Here is a 12,438-nt window from a genome sequence, read left to right as displayed (position 1 = left end):
TATTTCAATTAATTAGACATGCTTTTTGATTAATAACAAACATTTAATTTAACCATTAAAACAGAGTCTAGAAAAATGTCAACGTAGAAAAAAAATAAAATAGAATCCAGAAAAAAATAAAAGAAGGGGGAAAAACAGAATTTGGTGAAAAAAAAAAAAATTATAAAAATAAAAAAAAAAAAAAAAATATTTCATAGGGCCCTAAGAACAACTCCAAGAAAGAGAAAAGATGAGAATATTGCTTGTAGGTGGAGTTTCCTTCCACATGTATCATCAAGAGCTTCTTTGGCCCAGTCTTGAACGGCTCAGCCTGGTCCAGATGATTGTACATGGATGAGAGCAAACTCTGCTGCTACAGGAGAATGAATGGCCAGGGTTCGCCACAGGGCACAGAAAGGGCACAGCTGCTTTATGATAATTCATAATCTCATCTAAAACTAATTTACATACATCATTCAGTCCGCTTACACAAACCCAACACCACAAGTTAATTTCCCCAGTGTCCCAAAGCATGATTATGTTTTAATTGCTTAGCTATATTTTTGCATGAGACCATATATATGTGCGAGCTTTCGCCGCTAGTTTAAATACGCAAACCCAACAGGGTCAAGGATTAAACACGACCTTGTGAATTACATACACGTCGGGTCGATAATGTGAGTGTAATACATATTAGATATTAGGCCCTTTTGTTCTTGGTATATATTGGCGTCCCTCAGGGCTTTGACTCGTCGATTCGGTATGTTAGCGATCTGTAAACAAACTCGCGGTTTCCATGCATGCGAAGTCAATTCACAAGAGAGTAATATTTTAATCTGCATCTGCGTTGTCGTCTTTTTCTCTCTCACAGCTGCTGGATTCATACAGACTGATGTTTTCTTTATCTCACTCGCTCCCTCTGTTTCTTGATTGTGCTCCACGTGGAGTTATAATTCATAACGATATTCTAATCTTATTGGATTGTTTGCATGGGTAAATATTTATCAGCGGTTGATCTAACTCGATGTAATGATGAGTTGATGGAGTCATTTATTATTCAATCAGACAGAGGGAGTCGCGTGATTAGCCGAGTGTCACCGCTTCGCTCGTCTGCTCCTTCGTTTGGAGGTGGAGGGGGGGGGGCTACATTTGCATAAAAATAGATGCGCGTCCCTAAAGTGAGGCGCTGTTTGCTCTCTAGATGCAGAGATCGATCTAATGAAGAGTTTATCGAGACGGAAATAACTCACTCTGATGGTTCTCATGTTAAAGGAGTAAACAGCTGTGTATGCGACTGTCGAGCTCGTGTTCCTCTGCTTTTTGTGGTCTTGCATTGGGTTTAAGTTTCTGGGTCAAACTATCTATATGCAAAATAGCAGCAGTAACCTTCAGTCCTGATGTGTTTGTTGGTTGTTTATATGAATAGTTCACCAAAAAATTAAGATTCTGGAATTGTTTACTCGTGTTGTTTTAAACTCTATTCCATATTATGCAATGTAAATGATGACTGGAGCTTCCAATCTTCAAAACTGACAAAAAGTATAAAATTGGCGCACCATATTTTAAGTCATTACAAGTGCACTGTGTTTTAAAGTCATAAGATTGCTTTATGTGTGGAACAGACAGTAATTTAAATTATTATTTGCTGAAAATCTTCTGCTTTTGCCATAGTTTTTGATCTTGCTTGTATAATTATATATATATGCATATATCAAGATGCATCACAATGATGAATAAATTAAATTTTAGTTTGTTCCTCAGACAAAATTGAAAAGTTTAAGATGCATCACAATGATGAATAAATTAAATTTTAGTTTGTTCCTCAGACAAAATTGAAAAGTTTGGGGTCAGATTTTATTTTATTTTATTTTATTTTATTTTATTTTATTTTATTTTCAACAAGGATGGTTAAAAGTGACAGCAAAGTGTATGATAGTATATGATGAGCAATGATGCTGAAAAGTCAGCTTCGATCACAGGAAAAAATTACATTTTACTATTTATTCACATACAGTACTGTTATTTTAAATTGTAAAAATATTTTAGAATATTACTGTAAATAAATCCAGCCTCGGTGAACAGATAATGCTTCTTTCTAAAACATCTCTCTAAAACTAATTTTTGGACTGGGCTGTCCAAGTTATATATAGCATATGTACTAATTTCACAATATTTTTATGTAGTTTTTTTGAGTGAATAAGGAATGTAAATAAATAATCAATCAATCAATAATAGTAATAATAATAATAATAATAATAATAATAATAATAATAATAATAATAATAATAATAATAATAGTTGTAGGTGAACTATTCCGTTTAAAAAAAATCACCTCATTCTATAAATAAAGAGTGTTTGTCTCTAATATGCATCAGTTACTTCTAAACCACTCCATCATATACATGATTGATTTATACAAATACAGATTTATTAATGTTCCTTTACAATAATCAAGGTTTTTCACAGACCCTCCACCATATATAATAGGTCTGATGGACTGCAGTTTTTGTCCTCCATGTGGCACACTTAAGAAAACAGATCCCGCTTCCTGCCTCTAATCCGTTTCACTGCTTCCTCCCCAAGGCTTTGCGATTATGGAAATGGCAGATAATGTGAATTAACCTTGTTTCCAACTGTACTAGTACAATTAGCCAGCGATTAAGCAAGCCGACCTTTTGACCCCTGCATGTGCTCTGCTTTTAACAACCCCAGTACTTAGGATGAGCCTGTTCAGTAATTGACAACGAGATACATCCTTATTGAGACACGTTTGTGTGTGTGTGTGTGTTTGTGTGTGTGTGTGTGTGTGTGTCTCCCCTCAGGGCCCAGAATTTGTTCAGACAGGCCATGCGTTCTCCACTCATCCTGTTCCATGTGGTTCCAGCGGTGAAGAAAGCCAAATACGAGCTGCTGTCTCAGAATGAGCTGGGTCTTCAGGCCGCTCCGGGCCCCGGGGACAGGGCCAGTCTGGTGGGAGGAGGTGTGGACTACGGGCCGCGGAGAATGTCCAAAGCTGAATTCACCCTGGGCTATCCCACGTTACCACACATAGCAAACCCATCAAACAAGACCCTGCCGGGCCCCATCCAGTCCTCCAGACCCACCAGTGCCTCCTCCTCCGTGGGCTACTCTAAAAAGATCGGCCGCAAGTTCAGCGTCCAGCTGAGGAAAGGTACGGTTACACAAGCATCATCATACTGACTTCAGCGCTTCAAGGATACATGACCTTTCGTACTGTATGAGTACATTTACATAGTTAATTGAAATATCCCACAATGCCAGATTTGGTTGAGCACTGATGGGTCTGACCAGATGCAGTTTATAGACTTTTACAAATCTGCAGTGTTTTGCAGAATTAATATAAATGTGGGAAAATGTGTCTTACTGCTACAGTAGCTGAAAACAACATTTAATAAAACAAAATATTAGAAAAACAAACAAAGGCCAAGTAAAACATTTGTTTATCTCTTAAAACAAGTTTAAATTAATGTCTTTAAAATAAATAAATAAATAAATAAAACTTGTGTAATTTTGTTTGTTTGAAAAACAAGTTAAATGCGTGGTCCAGTATTATTTCAGTATTGTTTATGTATTATTACAGTATTCATATTAATATTTTATATATTTATTAATATATAATAGAAACATTTATTAATAATATATTTTATTAATAATTATTTTATTAATATTTTGTATATTTAGTAAACTTTTATTATTTATTATTATAATTATTAAGCATTATTTTTGGCATTATATACAGCATTATTTTAATTACTAGTTTTTGTTTACTAGTTTAGATTAGTTTAGATTGCTAGTTTAGATTAATCTATTGCTAAGCCAATAGATTGTGAACCCACACTCATACATGTGTTGAACTTTTAATTTCAAACCATTGACTTTAATAATGATCAAATTGTAACAATTTTAGAAGAATGCCATTATATGACATCACATTATGATCTGATTTAACTGAAATAACCAAAGCCTTAAATCAGACCCTGATGTCAAATGCATTTGGCCGCTAAATATGCAAGAGATGCACTCATACGGCAGGCATTTATTTATTTGTTTGTTTTCCTCTGAAGTTGCCTCTATTTTCTGCTGTTTTAATAGCTGATGATATCTGTGTGGTGTATCTTTTCTGCTGTAGCGACTAGCATTGTGTAACTAATGCAGTTAGTACTTCAAAGGACTCTATCTGCTATTGTCAGGAAGTGCGGATGCAGCTTCCTCTCAGACTCGCGTACGGCTCCTAATCCCATTGGTTCTGCACCGCAGCATTTCACACCGCGGGACAACTGGAAATGTCTATCAGAGATACCACAAACAGACACAAACGCATGCATGTTTATGCATAAACCAAGATGTCGGAGGAATATCAATAACCGCGCATGCAGCAGCGCCTCTGATCTCGACTAGTGGCGGCTTTTGAAAGAAAACGCTGGAAACTTTGTGCTTCTCTGATGCTGTTCTCCGTCACTCTTTGTCACCCTGTCCTGGTTTCAGAGACGGCGTAATCATACGCTCCAAAAGAAGTTTCTTTGTCAATGAGCTTGTCGCACTGGCATCTATTAGGTTGACGCAGCAGGAGAGCGAGCGGTAAAGACACAGTTAAATCCTGACAACAAATGGGCCGGGCTTCAGCACGGTGTGAAATATGGAGCGGGCTGGGGAGGGCTAGCCTTTAACCGAAAAGACAAGCGCGGGTGAAAGAGGGTGTTTTTAGCTGTCGCATGCTGGAGTGTCTGTTAGGTGATACTTACGAGCATAATGTGTGTTTGTGGCCTTTTTGGGCTGTGATATTTATAGAAGAGAATACAACTGACTGTCCTTCCAGTATCTAGTATTGTCGTAGTACTGGGATGCATCTTAGTGAAAAAGAAGTACACTTTGTCATAGTTTTCAAAAACAGTACTTATTACAGAAATTATATACTTTAAATGAATATACTTAAGTGTCAACTGAATGTAGTGTTTTCAGACACTTAATGCATGTTAATGGCATTTAAATGAAAATGTATTATAGTTAAAATCTTAATTAAATGGAGTAGTGGCTTAAGTGTTTTTTTGATGCACTTAAATAGTATGTTTATTTGTTAATTCATAATTATGTTGTCTTTGAAATATGGTTAAAGTGCACTGACAAGCATTTATTGTAAATTATACTTTAATGGCATTTCTATACTTGTGTGTCATTTATTTAAATGTATTTGTAATCACACATTAGGTTGCAGTTCAGTTTATTAGTTATAGTACAATTTACTTTAAATGTAATAACATAAACTACAGTTAAACTTAAAATCATCTATTATGTTAGTCAACACATCAAAATAGTGTACAGCTTTGAAGCACAATAAAAGGATATTAAAAAAATAAAATGTAAAACATACAATTTCACTTTATTACAAAGTGCACTTTTTAAAATCATACTTAAAAGTGGGTTAAGAAACCGTCATGAAAGTGTCTCTCTATTTAAGTTCACTTAAGTGGCCTTTTATTTCATTTATAAGATATTATTCGCAAGATGATGATTATTATTATTAATAATATTATTAATAACAATAACAACTATTTCACAAACCAACAAACCCAAAATTCACATACTTTTATTTTATATTCTTTTATTTTATTTTTTTTAAAAATTCCCCAATAGCATGTATCCAGCTAAATTTTAGGTTCAAATATTTAAAAACAGCTCTGATACTGTAGCTTCAGTCTCTCAGTCTTTGTCGCTTTTCTAAACTAAATTCATTCAAAATATTGTCACAAACTCTTCTGTAGTTCAAGGGGTTGTGGGTAATATTACCTATGAAAGCATGCATATATATGCAGAGATTTACCAGAAACTTCACCATCTGAACGTATCGGTCATACGGTATTCAGAAAAAACACTTATTTTAATCTTGTTTACTATGTAGGGTGGGTAGTATGTAAATTGGGACACAGCCCTGATTAGCAGGCCTCTCTGGAAAACACTAGCGCATGCAGGAGCCCTGAATCCAAATACTCTTCACTCTCAGTCCATCTTCAGAGATGGAGAGAGAGACAGGGAATGAACAAGCAGCAGATGTTGAGCGCTGCGGTTCTGGCACACGGGCTGGACTGAGGGAAGAGCATGTGTTACAGGCTAAATACAGCAGATCCTTCAGCATTTACCAGCACACGCTCTGACAAACACCGAAGGCTTGCTCTCTGCCCGGGACGCTCTCTGAGTTTTGGAAATATTGACCCTCGTCGAGTCTGTTCAGTCCGTCAGAGCTCTCTCAGATTGCCTTCAGTTCGTCGGTGCCAGCTGAGAGATTTATTTGCTCTGGGCACTTTACCACCAACAACAACAACAAAAAAAACCTTTTAGATTTATGAAAAACAATGTTGTCTTTATATCAAATTCAAGTTTGATTCAGTGACAGGTGCGCTGCTGAAATAAAATAATGCATCTAATGCCGTTTATACTCAAGGTTCATTCTGCTGAAGTGACTGTAGCACTGAACAGCTCAAACTTTGTGCTTTTATAGGCTTTTTTAAACACATCATTCAAAATGTAATGTAAAAAAAAAAATCATTTTGTGCCTCCTATGCTTTTTCTCCCCTGCTTTTTCCAAATCTTTTCTCGCTGAATTTGAATGCTTTTAGTTGTGTTCCTGGGTTACTATATTGTTTATTAATAATAATAATAATAATAATAATAATAATAATTATAATAATACATGATGATGATGATCTTAACCTTTTTTCTCAGGGGAAAACAGTACTTTTATCCTGTTTTTACAATGTTCAGATACTTTAATGGAAAATAAGACAAATATGATTTATTTCTCCACCATGTGGATGTAGGGTTTTCTGTTCTCCCACTGGAGCTTCACTCATTTAAAGAGTCTTCCTCCTCTTTCCATTAGTCCATTTATCTTTTTTTTTTTTTTTTTTTTTTTGGTTATGATAGTTTTAAAATAGTATTTTAAGAGGTCTAAGACCACACCGTTCTCTCTCATTTGTCCTTTCCTCCCTCTTTCTCTCTCAGCCCCTGATAAATTAATGGATTGCAAGAGAGCATTTTCCTAATTTCTTTCTCAATCTGTAATTTTCTGTAGGCCTATATTTACATATATTTTTTTTTTTTTTTGCTTTAAGACTTTTGCACAGTTTAAAAGACAACATTTTTATTATCTTTCTCTAACATAATCCAAAAAAAAAAAAAAAAAAAAAATCTAAGTAGAGACTGTGCCACATCCGTGATTAATTAGTGTGGGGCTATTAGTGTTCCATCTCTGTAATTACTTGATTGTAAGCAGTTAACAAGTGAATGTCCTAATGGCTGAAAGTTTGATTGTAGTAATTATCCTACGGGAGGCATCAGGTGGGGTTTTAGTCATTGACTCTGGCTTCACTTCTCCTGGCTGCGACCGTATGACTTGGAACATTTATCCCAGCATCATAACATACAGGTGCATCTCAATAAATTAGAATGTTGTGCAAAAGTTCATTTATTTCAGTAATTCAACTAAAATTGTGGAACATGTGTATTAAATAAATTCAATGCACACAGACTGAAGTAGTTTAAGTCTTTGGTTCTTTTAATTGTTTATTTAAAAAATCTCAGCAAATTAGAATACTTCATAAGATCAATAAAAAACATTTTTAGTGAATTGTTGGCCTTCTGGAAAGTATGTTCATTTACTGTACACGTACTCTTAGTTCGGCGTGGCATGGAGGTGATCAAAAATTACTGCCTTAGTTCGGCGTGGCATGGAGGTGATCAGTTTGTGGCACTGCTGAGGTGGTGTGGAAGCCCAGGTTTCTTTGTCAGTGGCCTTCAGCTCATCTGCATTGTTTGGTCTCTTGTTTCTCATTTTCCTCTTGACAATACTCCATAGATTCTCTCTGGGGCTCAGGTCTGGTGAGTTTGCTGGCCAGTCAAGCACACCAACACCAACATCACACATCATTTAACCAACTTTTGGTGCTTTTTGGCAGTGTGGGCAGGAGCCAAATCCTGCTGGAAAATGAAATCAGCATCTTCAAAAAGCTGGTCAGCACAAGGAAGGCATGAAGTGCTCCAAAATTTCTTTTAGAACGGGTGCAGACTTTGGTTTTCAAAAAACACAATGGACCAACACCGAGCAGATGACATTGCACCCCCGAAATCATCACAGACTGTGGAAACTTAACACTGGACTTCAAGCAACATGGGCTATGAGCTTCTCTCTACCCTTCCTCCAGACTCTAGGACCTTGGTTTCCAAATGAAATACAAAACTTGCTCTCATCTGAAAAGAGGACTTTGGACCACTGGGCAACAGTCCAGTTCTTCTTTCTCCTTAGCCCAGGTAAGACGCCTCAGGAGTGGCTTAACAAGAGGAATACGACAACTGTAGCCAAATTCCTTGACACGGCTGTGTGTGGTGGCTCTTGATGCCTTGACCCCCAGCCTCAGTCCATTTCCTTGTGAAGTTCACTCAAATTCTTGAATCAGTTTTGCTTGACAATCCTCATAAAGCTGTGGGTTCTCTCTCAGGTTGGTTGTGCATCTTTTTCTTTTCTTTTTACACACTTTTTCCTTCCACTCAACTTTCTGTTAACATGCTTGGATAAGCACTCTGTGAACAGCCAACTTCTTTGGCATGACTGTTTGTGGCTTACCCTCCTTGTGAAGGGTGTCAATGATTGTCTTCTGGACAACTGTCAGATCAGCAGTCTTCCCTCATGATTGTGTAGCCCTAGTGAACCCTCCATTTTAAAGTCTAGGAAACCTTTGCAGGGGTGAGTGATAGCTAATTTGTTGAGCTAGTGATTGGGGGGGAGTGTTGTAAATGTGAGCCAAATCATCACATTGTCAAGATAACAAAGATTTAAACTACAGCAGTCTTTAAATGCATTTATCCCCAGACTAGTACTGCGGCACCATACCATTACTAACACAGGATCTTGAATTTAAAATACAAGCACAAATCAACAAAACAAATAAATTCCAATACAAGTACAACTCAATTAAATGCATTTATGGAGTAATATTCATTATCAAAAAAAAAAAAAAAAAAAAAAAAGAAAATTAAACATTATAAAAAAAAAAAAAAAAATATTATGTTTGTTAAGTTGTAGGAGTTTGGGGTTTCAGCATGATGGATCCATAGCAAAAAAAAAAGAAAAAATCTTCCAAAGTAAAATTGTTTATGTCTTGTAGCTGCACTGTTGAAACTGTATTTCAACATTTACAAATTGGAAACATCACTAAAATGTTCCACTGTTGAAACTGTATTTCAACATTTACAAATTGGAAATAGCATTTTAATGTTCAAAAATGGCACGTACAATGGAAGTGAATGAAGCCCATTTATGGAGCTGCAGAAATATACATTTCCAAAATGACTTGCATTAATTCTTCTATTAAACTTGTTTATTATTTAAGTTGTAAAGTTGATTAAATTATATATTTCTTAGTAATTTAGAGTTTATGGCACAATGATGCAATTTTTTATTATTATCAACACTAAAATCATACTAACACATATTTTTATGTACTGTAGCTGTATTATTGAAACAATAGGTTAATGTTTGCAAAAAATTATTCATTAATTCTTCTGTTAAATATGTTTTGTTGTTGTATAGTTGTTTAAATCATACTTTTTAGTCTTTAGAATTTCTGACTTGTCAGAAAAAAAGGTTGAAATTGGATAGAACTTAGAAATTAAGAAAGAAAAAAGTTTTTTTTATTTTTTTATTTTAACCACTGAAGTCACACTAATGTGCATATTGCCTTCATCTTGAGGCTGTAATATTGAAACAGCATTTTAATATTTACAAATTAGCCCCATTCACTTCTCTTGTAAAGGTGTGCTTACTTTAGCCAAATTTTGTTGAAATTTCATGGGCAAAAGATGTCCATAGTCTAGTGTTATTAGTGAATATTATGTATGAAGAGAAGTCACAGAAATCACAGAAATCACTTTTTAAACCAAGCAGCTTTCTGTCAGCTTTCATGACTAACTTAAACCTGTTGCAAAATTTTCACCCTCACGTGAAGTTCCATATTGCACCGGTTTCTATTGAAATGAATGGATTTTGCCTGTGAAAATTTGACAAATCTTAAGTGCCTCATTTTTTAACTCTTTTTTTTACACTGTAAAAAATTGACCGTACTCAAGAAGAGGCACAAGCTGAACTAAACTTGTGTTGTCATGCCACAAGTGTTGTTTTATTGAGCATAACTTGCTTTGATGCTGGAATATTGCATTTAACCTCTTGAAAAATTCCCTTTTTGGGCACAACCCATGAACACAACATATCCCAGATATGATATAAGCAAACGCAGACAGTCCTGAGGGCTACAAATGTGTCTCCAAATAAAAACACGTGTCTGGCCTATCAGTCTCTCTATCTCCCCCACTGCCTTTTCTTTTACCATTTCAGCCATTGTTGGGATGATAAGGTCAACCTTACTGATCCCTGTGTGTCCCGGCCATTACTCTTTCTCTGTGCTTCTCCTGCTTCTGCCTATTCGTATTCATTTGGCACTCCCAAAAAGGTCATTTTGTGGACAGGGAGCAAATTGCTGCGCATACCCTGCGTCTGAGCCCCTAACTACATTTTCCAGGATTTACTAACGTCTGTGGCGAGCTGTAAAGCTCAATTTGCCTGATGCATGTGCACATCAAGACCCTTCAAAGCTGGGTTTGAAGGGAGTTGGCCTGCTTCTGAACGAGGAAGAGCACATGTCTACAGCGTGCGTTGTGGAGGAGCTGGTGTGACGACCCAAGCATGTCATGTTTGGGCCCGCTAGGTTTGTAAAGCGCGTGCCGCTGAAACGCATGGGGCTAAATCTGAAGTCACGCTGAGGTTGTGCCGCGCACACAGATGGGTTTGAAACGTTTAATTAGGGTGGCCTGTGCTGCCATATGCTTGGGCTTTGCCTGTGTAATTTGTATTTGTACGCACAGGCGGTCATGGAACACTGTTTTTTTTTCCTCTCTAAACTTAAAAGACATAAAAATATCCATCTGATGGATTTCAGATTAGTTATTAGATACAGTAGACTTGAGCAGGACTGTAATTTTACTGCGGACGATATGCAATCCGTGTCAAATATAGAATTCATAAAACGTTTGCAATACTTTAGCTGTTTTTCAAAGAAATTAATACTTTCATTCAGCAAGGCAATTGATCAAAAGTGACAGTAAAGGCATATAAAATTATTATATTATTATATAAAATATTACAAACGATATCTGTTTTAAACAAATGCTGTTCTTTCAAACTTTTTATTCATCAAAGAAAAAGAAACTGCATCACAATTTCCACAAACATATTGTGCAGCACAACTGTTTTCAACATTGATAATAATCAGAAATGTTTCTTGAGCAGCAAATCATCATATTAGAATGATTTCTGAAGATCACGTGACACTGAAGACTGGAGTAATGATGCTGAAAATACAGCTGAGCATCACAGAAATCAGACATTTTACAACGCATTCACGTAGAAAACAACTGTTTGAAACTGTAAAAATATTAAGTATTTTTAATTAAGAAAAATGCAGCCTTGGTGATCAGACTTCTTTTAAAAAACAAACAAAAAAAATAAAATAAACTGAAAAACATTCTGAGCATATAAAAGTTTTAAGATAAAAAAAAATAAAAATCAAGTTTAAAACACTTAAGTTATTAGATATATATTTATATTGATTTTATATGGCTATATACAGTATATATACAGTATATAACTGAAATAAAAATAGTCTAAACTAACTTATAAAAATGACAAAATCACATTACAAAGTTACTAAAACTTAAACTAAAATTGAAAACTAAAGTAAAAAGTAAATATATATATATATATAAATAAAAAAAAAAAACTATATAAAAATATAAAAAGATATATACATAACATATATTATACTAATTAAAGTATAAATAAATATTTAACCATAAGATATAAATCTTGTGAAAAAAAAAAACCAACACAACCATAAGATATTCCAAATCTTGTGAAAAATTAAAAAGAAAAAACATAACAAAATTACTAAACCAAACTAAAATGGAAAGTGAAAAAAATAAATATAAAAAACCAAAATATAATAAAAAAAAAATGAAAAATAATACAAAAAAACTACACTATACAAACAAAAAAAACGTAGTATAAAAAAGTGACATTTTACAACCTAAAAAGGACAGATTATCCTCCCAGACTGGTCTATAGACAGACTCTGTGGTTCATTTACACATGTATTGTTTATTATTTTGGTGTTGCAGGTCCGGAGGGCTTGGGTTTCAGCATCACCTCCAGAGACGTCCCGATTGGCTCTTCTGCCCCCATATATGTGAAGAACATCCTCCCGCGTGGAGCCGCCATCCAGGACGGCCGTCTGAAGGCCGGAGACCGGCTGCTCGAGGTGAGAAAACCTGGAAGCTGTTGAGAGAATGAGTCAAATCACACGGCCTTCACTTCCTCTTCCTGTTCACAGCTTCCTG

At 35.3% G+C, this 12,438-nt stretch overlaps 1 protein-coding gene across 5 annotated transcripts in view; it reads left to right on the top strand.

Annotated features, from left to right (window-relative positions):
• Positions 1 to 12,438, top strand: part of LOC109070279 (partitioning defective 3 homolog) — a 455,709-nt gene that overhangs the window by 223,230 nt on the left and 220,041 nt on the right. For all 5 annotated transcript variants that reach the window (XM_042751639.1, XM_042751638.1, XM_042751637.1 and 2 more), the window contains 2 exons: positions 2,802 to 3,151; positions 12,220 to 12,359. In XM_042751639.1, coding sequence (XP_042607573.1) covers positions 2,802 to 3,151; positions 12,220 to 12,359 — 490 coding nt within the window. The remainder of the gene's footprint in view (positions 1 to 2,801; positions 3,152 to 12,219; positions 12,360 to 12,438) is intronic.

Source organism: Cyprinus carpio, chromosome B24 (assembly GCF_018340385.1).
Source record: "Cyprinus carpio isolate SPL01 chromosome B24, ASM1834038v1, whole genome shotgun sequence".
In the NCBI taxonomy this organism is placed as follows: Eukaryota; Metazoa; Chordata; class Actinopteri; order Cypriniformes; family Cyprinidae; genus Cyprinus; species Cyprinus carpio.
Note: the sequence above shows the minus strand (reverse complement) of the source record. Positions and strands in the feature narration are given on the sequence as shown.